We start from the raw sequence: 24,199 nt of genomic DNA on the forward strand, positions 1-24,199 counted from the left end.
GGTGTGCTTTAAGGAGCTTTCCGATGTTGACTAAATAGGTTACTGCCATTTTATGATTTTTCCACTTTTTTAATCACCTGGCAGATAAGCACATTGATGCCATCTGTCTGTCTTTGTTGGCCAATATCTTGCACCGAACATGAATCGATTACTTCGTTAAAAATGAAAGAGAATCAGTTCCAGATGACGGAAAACCGTCAAAACGATCACGGAAAGGAAGGAGAGTGATAGAAACAGTCGGATAAAAATCCTGTGGAAAAAATCACGTAGATTCGCTTCTGATAGTGGTAGATTCTGAAGGAGGAGACAGTGGGCGGTGCGGTTGCTAAAACGTTTCCAGTCATGTCACTTAGTCAGGTAGATGGGAGAGTGCAAATGTAGAACAGAGACAGGTAAGAGAGGAGCAAAGTTAATATAAATGGATTTGCTATTCAAACTGGATTGACAGTTTGAACAAACTATTAAGGATGTCAGTCCTTTCGTTCTGACAGAATAAATGCATAAGCAGCGAGGAATGAAAGATTCCAAATTTCTTGATTATAGAACTGACAGCAGTGATTAAAAAGTTGAAGATATGAATAGGTTTTACCTATATTGAAATGAACAAAATTGGTACCCTTTAATAGCTAGAGTGCCATTTATAAGTGTCCACCAAATACCAGCAATGGGAACGCGAATCTTTTATTCCACTGTTCCAGTCTCCACCACCAGTCCCCCCTACAACCACCAGTTTCCCCTACCACCAACAGTCTTCTCTCTCACCACCAGTCTCCCCTCCTAGCTACTACCAATGCCCCTCCCACTACCAGTGTTTCCTACCACCACCAGTCCCCCTCCCATCATCTTCCACCACCAGTCCCCACCATCTTCCACCACCAGTCCCTCCCTCCCACCATCTCCCACCACCAGTCCCCTCCCACCATCTCCCACCACCAGTCCCCCTCCACCATCTTCCACCACAAGTCCCCCTCCCATCATATCCCACCATTTCCCACCATCTCCCACCACCAGTCTCTCCTCCTCCTCCTCCTCCTCCTCCTCCTCCTCCTCCTCCTACCACCAGTCTCTCCTCCTCCTTCCATCCTCTCTCCAACATCACATTTGGACTTTATTTATTCGATGGCCATGGGTCAGGTTACATTTTCACTTGTTTGCTTTGTTTAGCATTTAACGCTTACAAAATACATAGTTGGTGTAAACTCAATAGGAAACATATTAACAAGGTTTGTGAGAAAATACAACATTTGATGACATTTTCTGATGTTTGTGAAATTGTGATCCTAAACCCCATGCTTCTAACTTCTCCTTTAACTGAAGCTCCAGTCTGGAGCTATAATTCAGGCAAGCAAAATTTACGATAAATTTATCCAGGTTGCCATGGCGATGGGGTTATTCACCACTAAAATTTTGACATTTTAAATTTGCAGGGCACGGGGTGTCCATGCTAGCTAGCATGTATAGACTTTATTCACAATTGGATCAGACCGCCTTAAATTCCAAAAATTACTGACTTTTTTACATCAATGTACATACCAGCGAATTATCCCCAATAAATCCAAATTTGAGCTTCACACCATACTATCTCTCTATTGTTGTTTATTTTGTAAGTACCTCACTTCTGCTAAATACGGTATCATACCAAGAGAGTGAAGAACACTTCAGAATTTGGATTCAGTTATGAGATTGGTCAACAAAAGGAAAGTGAAAGTTAATGGATATAAAGGATACATGAGGAAATAGAAATATATGGCCAATGCAAGGGGGGGGGGGAGGAGAGAGGGGAATTCCAGTCAGGAGACATAATATCACTAACAATTTACATATATATGTTGATGTGCCTGGGAAATAATTAGCCTGTTTAGTATCATATTTCATTTTCACAGCACAGAAACTTTAACACAATTTCAGTAACTACTATTTAAAGAATAACCTGTACCGAGTGGATGGGAGTGGATGGGAGTGGATGGGAGTGGATGGGAGTGGATGGGAGTGGATGGGAGTGGATGGGAGTGGATGGGAGTGGATGGGAGTGGATGGGAGTGGATGGGAGTGGATGGGAGTGGATGGGAGTGGATGGGAGTGGATGGGAGTGGATGGGAGTGGATGGGAGTGGATGGGAGTGGATGGGAGTGGATGGGAGTGGATGGGAGTGGATGGGAGTGGATGGGAGTGGATGGGAGTGGATGGGAGTGGATGGGAGTGGATGGGAGTGGATGGGAGTGGATGGGAGTGGATGGGAGTGGATGGGAGTGGATGGGAGTGGATGGGAGTGGATGGGAGTGGATGGGAGTGGATGGGAGTGGATGGGAGTGGATGGGAGTGGATGGGAGTGGATGGGAGTGGATGGGAGTGGATGGGAGTGGATGAGCATCATGAAGAGCATGAGGAGATGATTAGTAAAACATTCATGAATTTATTCATTTTTAAGGCAGATGTCTAATAACCGTTATATATATAAATATATATATGTATATATATATATATATATATATTTATATATATATGTATATGTGTATATATATATATATATATATATTAATATACACGTTTGGTTGATTGGCGTCTATCCTGGCGCAGAGTGCTCTATGTCCGGTGGACAGGGCAAAGTATCTCTTTCGAGATCCGGCTTTAGGATTCACAAATGATTTTCGAGTTGGTTAGCATCATGTTTGATCTCTAGAGTAAGGCAAAATATATCACCAAAACAGAACTAGTATTGTTCGATACAGGTGAAAAACGCCTACAGTGGAATTACGACCTTCCTTACCGGTTTCGAACCTCTGGACATACAATCAGCGTCCATGGGTTCGAATCCCGGTCGAGGCTGGAAGTTTTTTCACTGTTCTTGATTTTCCAACTCATTACAATTTTCATATATATATATATATATATATATATAATATATTTAGTCACACTTAAAATTCCACCTGCACTCTATATATAAATTAATAGTATTACTTCTAAAAGGAGCAATTAAACAAGAAACTTTGGTAAATCCAAAGCATAGCAGAATTAAGGAAGCAGAAAGCAAACCTGCAAACAAATACAGAGTGACATTACATATTCAAAAGGACATGTATTTCCCCACCACACCTCCCCCCCCCCCCCACCCTTTTGTAAACTCTCCTGAAAGAATCAGATCACAAACTGATGGCTCCATTTTCCATTAATTGGTTTTAATTGAAAAACTTGTCATTTACACCGAGCATAAACTTTGTAGGTGTAACGAGCGCAGTTGTAAATCTCTGCAAATATCCGTAGTTTTTTATCTGGATATATATTATAAGACCTGACGAGGAATCTGAAGCTGCTCAGCTGTCTCCCATATTCACATCACCGCCTGTCGATATAGGCACATGCAATCAGATGAAGAAGGTATTCTCCTAATTGATTAATCAATGACCCAGTATTATCGAATGTTGTGGTCGTAGGTCGTCGGATGGATCCAGTCTTAAGTGACTTCACAGAGGGGGGGGGGAGGGGGGAGGGAAGGAAGGAAGGAAATAAACATTTATGTGACAATTTGAATGTTACAGCCTCACTGATACATATGTCACCTGCTTACAAAACCCTCCACTGGAATAGAATATTGAATGTTTATGTTTCATTTTCCAATTATTTGTTTGGGTCGGGGGAGGATGGGGAGGGGAGGATTAAGGAGGAGAAACTATAGATATAAGGGAATAATTTATCCAGCATTGCATCACAAAACTGCTATGCAAAAAGTACAGCCTAAGTGATACAAATGTTACTTGCTAAAAATGCATTGGAAAAGAATATTGTATGCAAATGTTACATTTTCCATTTTCTTTATGTGGGGGAGAGGAGGGAAGGCATTGCAAACTGTTATGCAAATTGGGCAACTCGAATATAAGTGCAAGTTAAGTACACAAATTACCAACACATTAATTCAACCGCCAGTGACCATTAAACTAAGACAGTTGTCTTTTTGCCACAGACACAAAGCTGAACCAATCTAATGAACACTATCTGCAAAATTTGTTGGTGAACATGCATTACCTGATTGAAACAGACTGACTTTTTCCCTCGTTATTTGAGCAACATTTCACATTGCAAAGAGAGACAAAAAAGGATCATTATTTACGCAAAAGAAAAATCCTAACGACTTTCCACTTAGTTAGCATACCTCCTGCACTATATGTTACTATGAATATGATGACAAATCTTGTTTGTTTTGAAAATCAAATACAAATTGAATAAACCTCAGTTTAATACAACTGGGTACACAATGTTATCTTAGCCGATTACTCATATTAATTAACTTTTCCCATTTCATATTACACCCTTACTTTGCATAATTTATCCCTTCGATAACAATCTGGGAGAACATAACCTATTAATTTCATCCCGACTTCCCTTTTTCAACCATCTTCTGCCCTTCTCCTACCACTCCTTGACCCTCTGTTCCTCCCTAATTACTAAATTAAAATTGTACAAGTATACCTATATGGGTAAACGATTATATACAGGCTTGTTGTATGCATGGTAATTGGCAATCTATTCGGCTACATGTTTAATACTGAATATTCAGAAATCAAACAAAAATATGTACATCACATGATAATACCACAATGATGTAACAAGTGAGCCATGAAGTGAGTACTACCTCTCTCTGTCCCTCTCAGCCCCATTCATCCCCTCTATTATCAAGTCCCCCCACCATCCCTCCCTACCACCCCGCCTATCTCTCTCGACCCTCTCTTTCCGTCTCCCCTCACCCACCGATCTTCACTACTATGTACTTTCAAGATGCTCACTATAGCCCTGCATGCATTGCTGAATTAGTAAACCCTATATGTACTATATATATGTAACATGGAATTTTTGTTGATTAAAGATCACAATATCTGAGCCCAAAGTATCTTTAACATACAAATGTCGAGCACAACACTTCGGGAATGGAAAGTGCTTGTATTTCTGGATCGTGTAATTGACATTATTAGTTTCTTTTCACTTCATTTCACTTATTTATCGCACTTTGTCATATTTTGCCGGTAAAAGGGTTAAGAAGAGAGTTAGAGAGAGTACGGAGAAGGTGAGATAGAAGTAAAAATGTCAAAGATATTAAAGAGTGCAAGACCCATTCAGCCAGAGTTCATGGACATTAAAGAAAACTACTAGTATATAATATTTACAGTTATCATAAGAAATAAAAATGGGAGGGGGGAAGGAAGGAAGGTATATTAGGGGCAACAACAAAAAATTAACTGAAAAAAAAAAAATGAAAAAATGAAATTTAAAAAAAAAATAGACCCTAGGCCCAGCATGTTGATCATAACCCTTCCATTAACCCCACCCTGCATTTTCAACAACTGGCAATTTTTCTTTTCACTGAGTTCACAATGGTACAGAATTTAACCAACGTGCAAACTTACACACCTGTTAAACAAATGTGTAAATTTGGATTGACTAATTCATATAGACACTGTCCATGCAAACTAAACCTTGTCATGCAAGAGAATTAACTCTTACTAATACTACTACTACTAAAAAAAAATAGGCTTCAGAATGGAAAAAGAAAGTCGAATATTTGTTCCAAGGTTAATTTTATAAACTCACAGCCAGTAAAATAATAAAATTCATGCATACTTTGTTCACCAAGGAAAAACAAACCTCTGGCCAAATATGCACACTATATGTACTTCATATAGGTGGCACGCACTACTGTTAACCACCAAGAGGCATATACCCTAATGCATGCATGATACTGATACAGTTTTTCTTTTTTAACTATATAGTTACAAAGTACATTCTTTGCAATGATAACATGCCACGCTTTTCACAAAATGGTAGCCTCGGTTAAATTTAGCTAAATAGTATCTGTTTCTGATATAAATGCAGCAGGAAAATGCAAATTTGTAGTTGAAGGTCATTAGTATATTGACCCCAATTTCAGTATAAGTGTAATAATTCATCTTAAAAGCTGCGACAAAATTCTCTCTCCCCCCCCCCGTGCCTCTGACCCTCACAATTTCTTCCAGATTAGTAAATTAGACCACCTTTGAAGATGGAGAATGAGTGGCCACTTTTTGGTGACAATATACTCATCACCTTTTATTAACTATCTGTATTGAAACGTTTGCAAAATTATTATGATTATTTTCAGCATTTAGATCGCTATTCACACCTCAAAGGGTGTACCATAGAGTGTACAACTTAGCCCTTGTCATTGGTAACTTGTCACACCTACACGCCAAAGTGTGCACAATTCAATCAATCTCTCGTGGGACACCACAGTGCACCACAACCACGTGTCCCCCGGGGAACTTCCCATAGGTGCAGCCACAAACCGGCGCACGCAACAAAATTTACAACTTACCTCGCAAGTCCCCATTTATACACCTGGGCGAAGAGATATCAAGTGCCTTGCCCAAGGATACAACATAATCTGGCCAGGGCTCGAACCTGTAATCCTTAGATCACCAGTCCACTGCCTTAACCACTTGACCACAGCGCCCCCCCACAAAGACAGCAATGAGAATTACACTGTTACGTATGGGAATGGGTCAGCTGCGTTTATGCACAGTGTTACTTCCAGTACTAGGAAAAGGAGCATTTACCTTTCAAACTTGGGCGGGGTAAAATGATCATTCAATAACGAATATGGATTATATTTAAAGGATTAATGTCAGCTCGTTTGAATTTACAGATCATTCCGTAAATATTCAAAAGGAAATTTTGTTTCGAGGTTGCATATTTTACCGAATAAATGTAAGCAGGTTTTACAGTCCCTGAAGCTAGTATACAGAGGTTCTTTTGAGCTTTCACAAAATACTTTCACTCCCAACATCATCCCACAATTTGTTAAATATTTAGACATATTTGAATAACTTAAAAAATGTGAATGGCAATACAATAGGAATTTTTTAAATTCTTCTACATTCTTAAGTTTACAGGATTAACTTTCACTTTAATGTCTGGTTATCTATTTCTTAAGATTGTTCACTCATGCTACTGGAGAACAAACATTTTAAAGATTGGAATAATATCAGGGTTGAAGGTCTTTCAATAAAATAATGTGTTCTTAAACTTCGTACCAAGTTAACCTGAAGTCACTTTGGGAATGGTTTACTGTACTATAACCTGTTATGAAAAGAGGTGGCACTGTTCATAAATATTTCACTTAGGAAAATCATGTAGTACTTGTACAAAAATGTTTTCTGGAAGGGGCCTGAGACTCTCAATGATGGTAGAGGTGGTGTCTAGGTCACCATGGTAACACATGGATTGTTTCAAAATAAATGTGATGTCACTACATGATAAAGGTTCTTTCCAAGTCTGCTGCTGTCGATCTTAAAGATAAAGGGGAACAATCAATTTCTTTGGGCTTAATTAATCGGGAGACTTGGAAGAAGGGAATGTGGCTGATAACAATTACGCCATCAGGAAATGTTCTAGCTTTATACTTTTCAACATGTTTTGAAACACATGCCTATAGTAGCAGCTAGCCTCATCTTAAATGGTATCGAACAGGTGGGAAATAAGAGGTGGGCAGAGTAGTGGGGGTGGTGGGGTCGGGGTGGATTGGTAATACATTGGTTCTCTCTAGGACCCTGCGATTATACCACCCTGTCAGCTTATCGGTGATGCCATTAATACATGTGCCATGTATCATGTAAAGTCTACAATAAACAGCAGTTTCCAAAATTGGTATATTGTGATATGTTGATGAACCCTAGTGACACCATAAAATATATACAAATATATTCATACATATATATTAATATATATATATATATATATATATATATATATATATATATATTTTGACCTGTACAATCGGAAAATGGGGAAACCATGAAGGCCCAGTATTTAGGAAAGTAAATACAATGCATAACTTCAAAAACTTCAAAAACCACAAGTTCAACAGAGAGGAGGGAAAAAAGTTACACTTTGAATATGCAAATAAAATCTGGAAATAAACATTTTCCAGTATTTTCATGATGTTTACTTGTTCAATATTGACGCAGTGTATAAGTTTCTTGCAGCCATCCATGTACACTGTACTTCAGCATGGCATATAAAGTTTGCATGGCCTAATGGTCAATCCAGAAAACACCTTTTATTGGTCCTCTCGTGATAGACATCCATCAGGCTTAAAACTTGTATGCGAGGTACTGGACCCATCTTCCACTACATCGATAACGGGGGGGGGGGGAGGGGAGGGGGAGATCCCTAAGTGCTGCCTAAGGATCCATGTCCTAAGGTAAAACATATTGCATTTATCCTGTGCAGAACTGCAGTATGACATATCATATATTTTTCCTATTCTTTAGAGGGGAGGGAATGGGGAGGGAGTGGAAGGGGGGAAGGGGAGGGGATAGAGGATCGGATGGGAGGTTTCTAATCATATTTTGTTGTAACAGCCCTCAGACAAGTTTGGTTGTGAAAGCACGTCACAACCTTACTGTAATGACTACTACGGTACTGTAAGTTTCTCAGGACTATCCAACATGGTGGTAACAGGAATATAATTACCTATTCATGTTCAAATATATGAATATTCACGCCAGAAATTTACACATTAACCAAATAGGGTACGTCTCAACAGTTGTAGCAAGACAATCATCGAAAATACTTCTTCAGTTAAGTGTTTGCAAGAAGATAAGGGTCCATCTATGAGAAATTTCTTTACCAGTGAAAAATTGTGACATCTTTCTAGTTTTCGGGGGTTTTTTTTGTAGTCTTTAGAATGCAAAATGTAAAGTTTTCCTTCTGAACCTTCCTCCAGTCCCTAGTGATATATGTAGCTTCCTTTACCTAATATCTCTTACAGTACAATATAGAGCAATCCAACCTAACCAAATGCATAGCATTTCAGTGAAGATGCCGTCTTTAAATTCTATTTGGCATTCTTGTAGGATCAATTATTTTGAAATTCCACGGTACTTCCATCTTCTCTGCTTGAGAGAGAAGGAGAGAGACAGATAAACAACCCTGGGCATATTGGGGGCAGTCCGAAGGTGAGATTACTGTTCCCTTTTTCAATAAAACAACTCGCTTTTTCCTCAATTTGTTTTTCTAAACATTTCGTTCCCGTAACCTTTGAAAAATATTTCTGTGAAAATCTTGATTCCTGGGAAGCATTATTATACCTATACTAACATTCTCCCATCTGTCACAGTTATTTGAAATATTGTCAGTCCAATTCTACTTTTTTTTTAAACTTTTAATAAAAAATCTGAACTGGTTCATTGTTGACTGCTGTCATAAGGGAGCGTGGTATCTAGTACAGCTAGCAAACATTATGAATGTTAAAGAGCTCAAATTCCGGCTCTTGTGGTGAACATTCAAGTGGAGTTGTTCGAACATGCAGAAATGTATGTTATGAATTAAACAACGCTTAAGTTTTCTCAGGAATTTATTTGGGGTAAATATTCATAATAAAAAAAGGGTAAAAGAAGGGCAAAAAATAGGCCAAAAATGAATGGAATGACAGTGGCAATTAAAATTGATGGGACTGTAACTATAAGGCAGGTGCAATCAGGAGAATCAGCAACATATCCATTTCGGCTTTGAGCATCTGTTCGTAATGAGTTTGATAAACAAACAAAATCCTGATATAAAACATCGGTGCATTAGTAAAACCACATATTGCACTGAAGTTCATTTACATGAGTTGGCATTAAAAATCATGAAGAAAACCTTACTTTTCAACCAATCTGATTTGGCTTTGTGTCCACGATGAATATTTCTTTACCCGAATTTCATGGTGAAATTTCTACATAATATTGTGGCCGGTGGATTTTATTGGTCAATTTTAATCTTGATTTTAGCAATAACTATTGCTGGCAAAACTTGAAATAAAACATCTTGTGATCTGCGGGACGAACTCCAAAGCCAATTTTGGTCTGTCCAAACAGAAACTTTGATCTTGACGACCCTTGCACCATAAAAAGTTTGCCCTGTATCCCCTTAAAACAGGAAATGCCTATGTGCCCTGTCCAATCCAAAGTCAAAAGGACACATTTTACTGTCATTGTGTATTAAAACTATGACATTACACCTGTTTGCTTCAAGTTCACCTATGGTGGCAACTGAGAGAGTTTCAATCATCAATATCAGCAGAATTGGTTCTTTTTTCATCAAAGTCAAAAACAAATATTTCCTCTGGTCTAATACCTTGTAATGGTCTTGAGGAAGTCAGTATCTAGTTACCCTCTCAAAATAAGCCACTCAAAGAAATAAATGTACTGAAAATAACGAACCGGTATATTTATTAAGACAATTCTACGACACCTCAATCTAAAACTTGTTCCTAAAGCGCATATATCAAATTGGCCTGAATCACACGCTTTTCAAGAAAATGTATCTTTCAGGGCCTAGCTGGAAAGTGGGTGACAGTCAAAACGGCTTCACTATTAATGTTAAGAGGTGACGATTTCCCTATCTCTTATGTAAATGTCACCGTGCCGTGGAGGGGGTTTCACAAACATCAAGGAGCGTGTATCGACCTATAACCGTGTCACGACGATCAAGAAAAGGTGAAAGATTGTCACATGGAGCTCTACGTTCGAAATCATCATGTACGCTTCATTAGCGGGGTTGACAGACTTCAACAGCTTCCCTGGCTTGACCAAAATCATCAGTTGTGAGTCTTTCACGCAGAAACATGTTCTAAGTTACTTGGGTTTTTGCCTCCTTTGGTACATACATGGTGGATGCTGTGGCTTGTGACAATGTGACAATGTGACAAGCGGTTAAAGGGTTTCTACAGGGCTGTGCTATCATATATTGGCTGTACTCGAACCAATCACATGGATTTGGCTACTATAATTGTGACCAGAGTCAAGTGCTTTTTGTGTAAGAGTGGGGAAGAGTGGCAATTAGGGTGAAGGAACATGGGTGGGAAATTGTCTTTGTCATCCCTCACCCACCCCCACCCCCACCCCGTCCCCCCCAGGAAAATAGTTTCTATAAACAGCCTAATATGGTATCATGAATACAGACATCCACAGCAAACTAAATGAAAGATTCATTTAAAAACAATGTAAAATTCTGTACATTGACAAATCTATCCTTTTGAAACACAGAAGAAGGGGCGTATTTCCAAAGAGTTTCATTTGATCCGACTCCTTCAATACCTTCAAAGATCGATGTCTCATCTAAGGTGGTTCTGAGACTACCCTAGATTACCTCATGTAATACACTCTTTGCTTGTTCTGTAGGCTGGCATTTTGACTATAACCCTTTTTTTTAACTTCTAAAGTACATCAGGAACACATTATATAGCCCTGTCTCGCTCTTCCATTCCATAACCCATCCCCCCCCCCCACCTCCTTTCCCAACCTTCATCCAAACACACACAATGTTGCAAAGGAATCAGCAATTGATAATGTGATGATTGAAACTCCAAGCTCAGTTATGGGAACATCTCTGCCTCAAGCATATTCCCACATTCTTTTCATACTGCTTAGCGTCTGATTAGGAATGTTATTCCAAATGTTATTCCGAATGTTTAGATGAAGATGTTGCCATAGCAACTCTAGATTATTTGCCATAATCCAGCTTGCATTACTTACCCCTGGAGACCTCGGTGCACTGAGTGGCAGTTGTTCCTGGTGATGATGATGAGGATAATGATGATGATGACGATGGTGGTGGTGGAGAATCCTTTCGGCGTCGATGTCCAGCGTGGGGGGTACCCGTTGTGGATGATGATGGACCTGAGGTGGTCTGGCCGGTGAGACAGTTAATGTCCGTGACTGCTGATAAAGCATTGAGGTCCAGTTAATGTGTTGCTGAAATGATATCAGAAACCACAGAGGATTTTATACAGCTACACGAACATTATTTTATCGGTACCTTTTTATACCATCGTGTGACGTGTCACAGTTTAAGGGAATAATAAAATAATCAAGTTTGTTATATTTGCTGGTCCGTGTGATATGCACTGAGGTACTACACCAAATTGTAACTTTGTAATAGAAATGGACGCTCTACTATGTTGTGGGTATATATATTGAAGCAATCGTTCACAGATAGTCATTTTAGTACCTGACAAAAGGTTTCTGTATAATAGAGAGTGCTAGCATATTCAAGAGGTGATATACATGCAAGTAGAAAACAAATTATAAATGTGTGAACCGCGTACGGCATGAGCACAGAATATTTGTGTTAAAAAGGTTCTATTTAAGGATTACCATAATTCCTATATCAGACACTGCATATACATATGGTACAAAAGTTGGACATTTTTCAAGTGACCATTTCTACGTGAGGTTTAATACGCAAGTGTTTAATATTGAATATGGGTGAACGGTAACATCAAAATGTATAAGTTTAAAGTTTAGAACATTATTTTATCCGCATGTACTAATTTAAAATAGTCATCCCACCATAAGAATGACAGATCTCAAGCAGAGAGGGGATCCGATCCGGATCTGATCCTCGGATCATGATCAAGTATCTAGTCTGAAAGCTCTAGCACTCAGGATCTGACTCTGGGGATCTTTATCCTACTTTCGGGGGAGATCAGATCCGGAGCTCTCGTGATCAAAATAACGAGTGCGAAAGCTCGGTGTAGGCCTATATCACACCACATGACATATGACATCCTATCTCTTGCGGCATGCAGCTTGTATCCGACTCCAGGGTGCACGTAACTGTTACATGTGGATAACATCGACCAGACAATGCTGTGTATATATTGTAGCCGTTAACTACGACACTTTAAGGTAGTTTAAACAAGGTAGTTAAAAACCATGACCTGTAATGAAGCGCAAGTGTTATATATTTGCTGGTCAGTCTGATTATGCACTGCAGTACACAAAATTAGACTTTGTGGCTCTGGTTTAGGTATATTTCAAAGTCATGCAACTATAGACACCGTACTCTTTACTATGTTGTAAGTATAATATAAGCAAACGTTCACTGATAGGCATTTTCTACTTAACCAATGGTTTCTGTGTTATCGAAAGCGCTAGCATATGATCTGTAGAATCAAATATGCTCAACCTCGCAGTTACTTAGTAACAGATTGTTTCTAATTAGTGTCAGTACTCTTTAATAGATTTCACCATAAATTTATTACCAACAGAGTTTTAATTTAACTTCATTCTGTGACAGGTTTATACATTATCGTCATACAATGTTTTGTTTCAAGTATTTAATTTATTAATTGCAAAACTTGCTGCTATCAAAAAGCTTCTTTCTGTGTACACTCATTCATTCCGGTCTTCAGTTTCAGGTCCAAAGTAATTCTGGAGTCGCTTCAGAAAGGTTTCTTGGCCAGGCTTGTGCAGCTATTACTATTCTGTAAGTTTTGCGAAAAACGACCAGGTATTTTCTGTATATATTCCAAATAATCATAAAATAACAAACTAATTAATATTCAAAATAACAAGTGTGAATGCTCAGTGGATCACAATGACATATGACCAGGGGGGTAGGAAGCTTCCAAAGAGTGGGGAGATTGTTTATATTTAACCGTGCTACAAAAAGATATGAGATGCCATTTTAAAAAATTGCATGTATAGACTAAAAATAAATAATTATCATCAAATATTAAAATTAAAAAGATATCCAAAAGACAGTTCTTCATCAAAGGGGGAACATTTTATTATTTTTATTTGCTATTTTAGAACAAAGTGGAGAGGAATATTTATGATTTTGGAAACACACTATTTATAGATTAGAGGATCAAATGTGTCAGCTTGCAGTCTAAGGGACGACTTCTTTTAAAAAAAAAGACAGGTTCTCATGTTAAAGTGTAGCCTTGTGAAGGAACGATACAGCAACAGTCAATCATATATGCAGCAAACAACACACCCTAACAACCGCATTGAATCTGATAGCTGAAATATATATATCTATATATGTATGTATATATGTATGTATGTATGTATGTATATAGAGGACCAAATGTGTCATATATATATATATATATATATATATATATATATATATATAAATATATATATATATATATATATATATGTATACCATATTCACTTCTGCATTGAATTTATATATTTGTTCACCGGGGACTATGAAATTCACCCAAAGCATATGAAAAATTACAAAGTCTCAAAGCCAGTTTCAACATTAAATTCAATGCCTATGGAAATCATAAAAACTTTAGCTTTGCTGTCATTTTTGGAGTGTTTTTCCATCATGAGAATATGTTGCATAAATTTAATATGCCTTAGTGTAACTTTAGAGGCTCATCAAATTCTTTTGGTATGTACCATTGTCGATAAAAAAATAAATAAATAAAAAAAAAAATGATATTTAGTCTACTTTTCAAGTATACCTTCATATATCAAAAAAAAAAAAAAATGACATTTATTCTACTTTTGAAGTAGACCTTCATATATCAAAAAAAGAGAAGAAAAAACACGACATTTATTCTACTTTTCAAGTATTTGTCAAGTCTGGTTTCATGTTTACGCTCCAGTTGGGTGAAACATACCTTTTGTGCTTCAATTTAGGCCATTTGGGGAAGCCGGGTTTTTTAAAGTTTAGTACATGTCTTATATATCGCATGATTTACTAATGATGTTCAACAGAGTTGGTTTTGTTTCTACATATGATAGATGAAAGGTTCAAGATTGATGGACTTCAATTTTTATCGGTTATCCATGTGAAAATTCTCGACCTGATTTCTAATTTCAAAAGTACAAAATACGTCGGGATTCTGAATGAAATGTAATACACGTAGCGAACAAATTTTCCGTCAGAGATCCTAAACTTACTGGCTCACTACATCAGGACCCAAAATGGAAGGTACTAATGATGAACAAATCGACTTAAAGGGTGTGAAGGCTCGCGCAAAGAGAAATGTCTAATGCCGGTAATCTGACCTAGTTTCGAATGAGGTGTAACAGAAGTGTTAGACACCACCATCGATCCCAGAAAAAACACACAGCTTGCTTCCGTCGGTAATTAGACACTAGTGTACAGTCAGTACATACAGCTGCGGTCAATACCCACAGCAAAGTGCACAAACGATACAGCTATGGACATCTCAGGTCCAGCTAAAGATAACAAGGTATCACGTTTCATTACTGTCTGTATTTTGTAGCGACAAGAGAAAAACTTCATTTGCAAGCATCGGAAAGTTAACTTTTTCAGAGCGCGACACGCGGTTTGGGGCGAGTCTTCAATGCCTTTAAGGGTTTTCGGGATGTGAATTAGGAAGCAGAAATTCCATGGCAGGCCAACTTTAGCATTAAAAATCCAGAGATCCAAAATGGCATAGAGGTTCCTTGCCAAATTTTGTATGAAATCATTTGACAGTATAATACTAAATAATACAAGATTTCCTATAAAGGTGTTAGCTGACTTCAAGTGATCACCTGACATCACCTGACGTCAGTATCAGCTGACAGTCATGTGATCAACAAGGTCCTTGCACTAAAGCCAACATATGTATCAATTCTCAATTATCAATTGTCACTGTTGCAAATACCAGGTTAATAAAGGTTTTTTTTTTTTGTTATAGATTTTGACCTTTTTTGACCTCAAATAACCTTCCTTTGACATTTACCAATTTCAATAGCATTAATGTGCTGACAAAGAGAATCTATATATATTCACTATTATGTTTTTAACTTAGTTCTGCTACATGTATCTATCTTTTTTTTCCCAACTTTATTTGGCAATGAATGGATCTTCCATACTAACTTCTACAAAGCAATATTTGCAATATGAAAACTTGAGCTTTAGACATGTACTTAAAACGAGGCAGAATCTTTCAACTTATTTCAAATGATTAATAATATGTACATTAAATGGTAACCTAACTTTAAAAAGATCCCTCCCAGGATTGTGAGGAAAAACCGCATAATTCAGGTTAAAACTTGGAAACGACATTTGACCTGAAATTTGGCATAAAAATGTTGCCACTAAAACCAGTTACCATTGATACAGTTTGTAAATAAGCTCCATACACTTATTGTCACTTGAAATAAAATGACAAAAATGTAACAACCTTTTTGGAAATTTTCTGTTTTATTCTATTCATGCGATTTTTATTGACAATTTGAACATGTTTTCTGATATATATTTACCTACCCATTAATGATTTCATAAATAATGTTTGTTATTTTTTTTTTTTAAAGAAGTTTAATAGATATTTTCCATGAGTAATTAAATTATAAGTCTTTAACATCCGTCCTCATTTCATGATTTCACTTCTTTTATCAGATCTGCTCCTTTCCCATTTTTCATGCTTTCGAACAGAAGGAGTAAAATTATGGTATTTTGGAAATTATTGTTCACCATACATCACAAGTATAATACGAGTCAATAAACATACAGCATTTTTCAACGAAGACCAAGCTAACCATGAATGAATGTCACCACCCTATTACGATTATACATAGACCAATTCCTGTTAACCGAATAACCAGTTCGGCGATTCCCCTTTCATAGTAACATTCACAGAGAAATCTAACATAAAAAGTCGCTGATTTACTATGCATGACGCACCTCAGTTCAGTTCATCTTATGCTAATACAGCTCACGGTAACAGATTTATCAGTTTTTTTCCCCCCTTTCCATCAATTACTGACATTATCAATACTTTACGATACTCTTGATCATATACAACCTAGAGAGAATAATGGAAGAATTATATTAGAGTATTGTTTTTCCCTAAAATCAAATGAATAATATATAAAAGAACTATAATCGAGTTTTTGAACTGATCTAATTAAATTTCTTCTTTCACTCCAATACTAATTTGAGTTTTCGTTATTGTCACACCAAAACGACCATGTATATTTATGGCACCCTTAAGAGGTTGCCTGTACTTTTACTATTGCTCTCCTTCACTCAGCTGGAAGTACAGCATTTGTGATGCAACTCACATCCCATAAATCAAGAGAGCTTCGTCGTTGCACATAAACACACAGAGAAATCAAGCTTGTTCGGAAGTAGAGCATATACTGGTAAAGCACACTAAGGAAGAGTAATCGGCCTCATCAAGAAATGTATGTATATATATATATATATAAATATATGTAAATATATATATATATATATATATATACATATAAAAATGTACATATATATTATATATATATATATATATATCTCAATATATATATATATATACATATATATATATATATATATATATAAATATCTATATATATATATATATATATATACATATATATACATATATATATATATATATATATATAAATATCTATATATATATATATATATATATACATATATATACATATATATATATATATATATATATAAACATACATATAATATATCTCTATATCTATATAAATATATATATATATCTGTATAGATCTGCTCTCTCTCTCTCTTCGCACACGCTGATGTCGTATCATAGCAATGAAACATGAATGCCTCGACAGGATTCCTCGATGGTCCACGGTAATTAACTTTCGGTTGCATCGATGATTGATAAACATTAGACTTGACATTAGCTCAAGCTGAGCCAAAAGACAGGCATTAAATGATGCTCTAGATACGACTGCACTACCCACAATTCCTCCGCACAAAAAGTACTTTTTGTATCTGTACTGACATAAGTGCACTTTTCTACAGGTTCACTTGTAATAATACAGTTGGCTTAAATATATCAAAATGAATTATGAAAGAAAGAGGGAGAAATATAAGAAAAGCCACTTTTGGAATATTTGATCAATGTCTGTATAACAAAGATCGTCTTCATTATGCTGGGTTAATGCATTATATATTATTAAGTGTGTTGATAGCCTAAAATTGCATGTGTTATCTAATTGTGAATATTTTATTTGTGAGTATATTGATGCATTTTATACTGTGTATGTGTATGTGTGTGTGTCTACAGGTGTGAGTATGTAAGATCTGAAGAAGTAATATAGCTATGCTGTACTGCACACAGGTTGCCTAACGTTGGATATCACTAAAATGATGCTGAGTTTAATACACAGAATGCATATTGCATGATAAGATCCTTTGCCTCATGGATGCACACTCCATATATAGATAAAGAGGGTTACATCTCTATGTTCCGACGTCTCTATGTTCCGACGTCTCTATGTTCCGACGTCTCTATGTTCCGACGTCTCTATGTTCCGACGTCTCTATGTTCCGACGTCTCTATGCTCCAACAATTTTTTGGACCCACATATTTTCTGACCTGATTTGTTTGGGGGGGACTCAATTTTTTCGGACGCACCAAATTTTTTTCACAAAAAAAAAAAAAAAAAGGGCCCAAATTTTTTATGACCCAAATAGTGCTTGTCTGAAAAAATTTTGGTCGTAAAAAATTTTAGTCAAAAAAATTTTGGTCCAACAAAAGTTTGGTCCAAAAAAATTTAGAGTCCAAAAAAAATGTTGGAACATAGAGGTGTCGGAACATAGGGATGTCACCGATAAAGTGTCTGTATCAACTCACCAAGAGTGAATGTACTCGGGGGATTATAGACAAGGTTGTCTTCAGACTACCGTCTGTTTTATGCAGACAAATAAAAGTTACATAAACTTAGTCATGGACATATATAAAAGTTTGACAGTAGAATGATGTAGAAAGTTTCCCTTTGACGACTTTCCAACAGAGTTATGGAGGTAACTTTTAATAACACAGTTAACTTTAAAGTTATCCATTTTCCAACGTCTCTCTTACATGTATGATAGCGGGATGGATGGCGCAATTATTCAGGTTGATTTGAACGGTCAATATAGGAGGAGGCCCACCAGATATTAAGTTCAATAGTTTCCAAACGGTCAGGTATATATTCTTGTCCCTTAGGACAAACAAACGATAATCGTGCCAGTTACCACCAAAAAACAGAGAGAAATGCAGAAATCGCAGCTCGTTATACCGAAACTGATGTGAGTGAGTTTGGATACTGTCACCGTTGCAGTTTTGAATGGATGAAAAAATTTACGATGAAAGGAAATAAAAGCAAATTGGTAAAGTGCAATTGCTGTATGCTAATGTGTGAGAGGAAATGAAAGCAATATTACCATTATTCGTTTCGTAGGAGAAAGTGTTTCAAGTTTCAGATATGTCGGCGGATAATTGATGGAGCAAACATAACGTCACTCAGACGAGCTAAGACAGAGGCTGGGGAGAGGCCATTGTCGGAACAGCGAGGTGTTGGCTTCAAATGACCTTTTCACAACTTGACCTCATCTTACCATATTTCAGAGAGAATTATACAATACAATACAATTTATAATTGTGGTATTCAGGAAGTACAAATATAAATATAGATATATATATATCGATATAGATATAGATATATAGGGCCCGGGTTCAAATACCGGTGGAGGCTGGAAGTTTTTTCATTGTTCTGGATTTTTCAACTCACTATGATATATATATATATATATTAAATATATATATATGTGTACATGTATATAATATATCTAAAATATCTGCAATGTTTAAAAAGGAGATGAATTTGGGAATGAGAAAATTGCTAGGGTTGGCCAGGTGGGTGAGGGATCAGGAAGAGGTACATTTCAACCATACTTTGGCATTTTTTTATGAGTATTATGAGCTGCAAGTATATAGCTTTGGTTTATTCAATACTCCATTGCATTTTGACAGTCTCCATGAATGCAGCTAAATTATAACGGTCAGCACCGGACAAAAAGCTCCGAATTAAGTGTAGAAAATTGAGAAAGGTGGGAGGTACTAAGAATAGAAATCCTAACTTCCCCTTACCTTCCCCCACCCCTTTTACCCAAAATTATTGTTCTTATGATTAATCTACTGTTCTTATAAAACAAGATGCATTATGCAGCAAACTGTGGTGATTGATAATTTTGTGACGGCCTGCAAATGGCAGGAAAATGACCCAAGAAGTTCAATAATTGTATAATCTAGAATTAGTTGCAGTATAAGCTTTCTCATTCTTGGTATTCTTCACTATTGAGTATATACACTATAGGTTCAATCCTTTGCTCCTAGTACTAACATTGATTTTCTGTTGAACCGTTATTTATTGGGACAAAGTGAGTCATTCACCCCAGAGAGGGAAGGTATTAGAGATGACATGTAGTCTTTGACACACAGTCGTTTTATTCATTTTAGGTATATACCTCAGATTTTGATTTAACTTGGAGTGTTCTGCTTTCAGGTTTTTTCATTTCACTGCTCCTCAAATCACAATTTGTATGATTTATTCCGGGGAACATAAAGAAACAAAATGAAAATGTAATTAAAAATTGAACCCTACAATATTAATGAATCCACACATTTTGAATGATATTAAAATGTTACAATTTTACATAAAAATGGATACAAGAAATGATTGATGGATGACCCACCTCTTATAACGTAAATACTGAAAATGATTTTTTGAGAATATTGTAAATATAATGAAAATATTCAAAATCATTGGTTTGAAAATTATACTTTGGCACAATTGGTGAAGATGTCATATTTTAAACAGCCCAAATTATGAATATTCCGTAGGGCCATTATGTTATTAACCCCGCTACTGCACCTTCTGCCGTTTGGTCTACAATTTTGTTCAAAACAAAAATGCAATTTCATCAGACTACGAGTCACCCTTGTTTATATATATATATACCATCACCAAATGGTGGATAAAATTGCCTAAAAAGAATTCTTTTATCCTGAAGATTTGATCGCCCAGAGACCGCCCATTTCACAGCTAGTATGTAAAATAATGACCTACATTTTCATGAGATTCTTTCTTTGTATACTAATCAGATAGCAATCAAAACTTTTCTTTTAATAAAACCAACTCCAAGACAACAAGGTCCAAAACTCTTGTGACTTGTGACTCAGTCACTTGAAATGCCGAGAGAAACAGAAGCTTATATCTCTTTGCAGTACCTTACCGCTACAGCTTATCATTCACAGGGCATTTTCCTTGTGATTTGTGACAAAATGCTGATTTTTGATAGCTATTATTATCTTTCGTGGCCATTTCCATCATGACACAAAACGAACAGTATAATTCCCAGAACAATACGGTATTTATTTTCATAATTCAGATTAAGGGTTTTACCTACTGTACAAGCTTGTTTTTGTTTTTTCCATTTTTCTAACCCAGCTATTTATAGAAACTGCAAAAAGCTGTAACTTTTTGAATACAAAACAGGGAGTTGTAAGATTTACTGATTCGAGGAACTGAGCATTTCAATAAGATGAAAGAATTCTTTGTGAACTAATTAACATAGGATGTGGCCTAATATTTGGGAGAGGAGGGGTTGGCTAATGATATGGAAATAGATATTCTTATGTCCCAATGGAGAAAGAGAGAGGGGGGGGGGAGGGAAAGGGGTGAGGTAGGGAAAACATGGTATCCTTGTGGTATATATGGTGAGGAGTGTGATGAGGATGGGAAGAAAAGGTTATTTGGCAGGTTTACGAGAGGGGAAGTGAATGAAACTATTGCCTAACATACAGGGGGAGAGGTGAGGAAAGAAAAAAAGAGGCATTCTTGAAAACACAGAGGTAGGAAGGGATATGGGAAATCGATATTACCTTAAGGTGGTATAAAACTGGGGAGTGGGGAGGGGTAGAAAAGGATATGGGAAATTGATATTACCTTAACTGGTAAAAACTGGGAAGTGGGGGAGGGGGGGGGTAGGAAGGGATATGGAAAATTTCCTTAAGTGGTATAAAACTTGGAAGTGAAGGGGCGGTAAGGAAAGGTACTGTAAACAGATATTCTCATGGCCTTGCATGGTGAGGTACAGAGGTGGAGAATGGAAAAGGGTATTCTTGAGGCCTTACAGTTATACATGGGGAAGGGATAACATGAGGAGTGATTAGAACATGGTACAACATTGTACTGTAATATGGAGGAGACTCTGGAAACTTCATGAAGATAGAAATTACATATGACCAAACAAGGAAGAAGGGGTTGGGGAGGAAAGGAAGAAAAAAAAAGCTATTTGGCTTTGTGTTTCCTAATATCGCCTTTCATATCGGTAAAGCTCACAAACACTGCAAGGAAGACTTCAAATTGTATTTTTTATTTTTTTTTATTTATTTATTTATTTATTTATTTATTTATTTATTTATTTATTTATTTATTTATTTATTATGTTTTTTATTGTAGTACTGCTGAATTCAACTAATCAGTAACCTTTTAATTACACTAATGTGGTTTTCATACTTTGCCTTGACCTATATTAATCTTAAATTGATCTTCAATGAAAATGACAAAAATTGTGTACTCAATAAAGTTCATCCAATCATAACTTTATATTATGTTAATATATCATGTTTACACTTTCTTTTTTTTAACCCTAAAGGACAAGTGCTCTGGTTCCCAATCCCCTTTTTCTCTTTCCTTTTTATCCTTTCCTTCCCATCACAACATTCTCCCTCCACTCTAACCCTTCCCCCCCCCCCTTCTCCCTTTCCTCTCCACACTAACATAACACACATTCTTAACAACGCAAGAGCCATCTTTTCAAAAGAATATTCGGAAACATCAATTTTATATCAACTTTATCAAGACAGCCAGCTGTAAGATAATGAGGGCAGTATGTCACTTTACAAATCTACTCGAAAAGAATAGTAGCATATATTGGTTTCAGCAAACAGTCCTGGATTCAACTATATATATATATATATATGTACACTGTAGCATACAAATCCCACTACAGAGCTTTTTCCCTGGTGAGTTGATTCAAAGAGCCTTTGGCATTTCGAAACCTGAGAACCTCGATACTTTTACTTTTACAACTGTAGTCCTTTGATCCTGAAAGAATGTTCATGTTTAGCACTCATTCAAGGGACAGATGGAGTACTGTACTTTTGCAAACAGAATTTACTGGCAGTAACATCACTAGTCACACCAACCAATGGGAAAAAAACGAGTCGGAAAAAAGCACACCCTACAGGCAGAAAAACATCAGATTAACCTTGGCAATGAAAGTTTTGTGGGGATATTTTTTCAACCTGAAACCGATCCATGTTTCACTAGAAGGCAACTGCCTAATTCCTGTAACAACAATTCCCGATGCCTGTAACTAAATCTTGAGAACAGAGGCTCCTCTTGTTAAGTAACAGATTGTGAATATGAATGAGACCATATTTAGTACGCCTACAGTAGTTTTACCCCAATTTTTTTTTAACTTTCTGTTGTCATCGATCACACAATTTTACATATTTTTGAATTTCTCCCTCCCGGGCCCCCACCCCCCTACAGAAACCATTAATGTGATGTTCTCATGTTAATCTGGTTAACGTACACTGTGTGAAAGATCACAAAGTAAAAAGTTTTGCCCTGAAGGACTGCAGCGCTGGCATTGTTTACTTTGGCAAGAGGCCTTTATGATCAGAATGCCATTTAAAAAACATTTGAACTTGAAAAAGCCAGTATGGAGTTAAGAAATGCTTAGGAGGTCTTGCTGTGTTTTTAATCTAGCATCACAACATTCTCGGCTGGTTGTCTGCTGACAAAGATGCCCACAAACCAAGACACAAGAGCATGAAATGTGTCCAAAAAAATATATATACTTTTAAGTAAAAGAAAATGGCCCACACATTTTACACAAGCTTATAGTCATAATAAAGTCAAACTGTTTCATATATTCCTGGGTTGGAATCGTTTGGAAATTATGTTTTGATCAAGCTGCAAGAATAAAAACAGGGGGAAACCTCACCAGGGGCCATATATGGGTCCATATGTGGGCCATCATTAATACATAAAATCAAACTACAGTATGAAATGTTTCCCGAAAGGTAATGAGGGCGGTATTGATGATGCATAGACTCCCGCAAATCCGCGATCCCCCTCACAAGATTGCAAGGTCTGTAAGAGTGACTTCATTGGTTTTCCCTATTTTCGGGAAATCAACCTTGACACTGCAAAATTGTGGCAGTATATATTACGAGTCATTAAAATAAATGTTGGCATACACATTAAATGGCTTTTTCTCGTTAGGGGAAGGAAAAAAGAGAGTACAAAGAATGGGGCATAAATTAACGATGATTTAGAAACCTAACCCAGGGAAACAAGAAATTCCATGGTATTAGATTAGGGAGGATTAAACTGTAGAACCCTAGCCCTTATTGCAGGATCTGATTGATTAAAAGAAACTAAAACAGTAAACTACACGTTCAAATTCCCTTGATAATGAAATGGTGTAGTCCTAATGTTTGGGCAGTCCGCTGAAGGTGTGTTATATCTTTTGTTACCTTAGTACCAGCAGACCAGAGCTAACTGTGAAGTGAAACTACAATAATAGGAGCTAAAGTCAG

The 24,199-nt window shown here is 36.7% G+C and overlaps 1 protein-coding gene across 4 annotated transcripts in view; it reads right to left on the reverse strand.

The window, feature by feature from the left end:
- LOC139958745 (RNA-binding motif, single-stranded-interacting protein 1-like) overlaps positions 1-24,199 on the reverse strand; it is a 263,437-nt gene that overhangs the window by 211,336 nt on the left and 27,902 nt on the right. For 2 of the 4 annotated variants that reach the window (XM_071956056.1, XM_071956055.1), the window contains exon 3: positions 11,544-11,762. In XM_071956056.1, coding sequence (XP_071812157.1) covers positions 11,544-11,762 — 219 coding nt within the window. The remainder of the gene's footprint in view (positions 1-11,543; positions 11,763-24,199) is intronic. The other 2 variants (XM_071956058.1, XM_071956057.1) reach the window with 2 other exon arrangements.

This window comes from Apostichopus japonicus, chromosome 18, assembly GCF_037975245.1.
Source record: "Apostichopus japonicus isolate 1M-3 chromosome 18, ASM3797524v1, whole genome shotgun sequence".
Taxonomy (NCBI): domain Eukaryota; kingdom Metazoa; phylum Echinodermata; class Holothuroidea; order Aspidochirotida; family Stichopodidae; genus Apostichopus; species Apostichopus japonicus.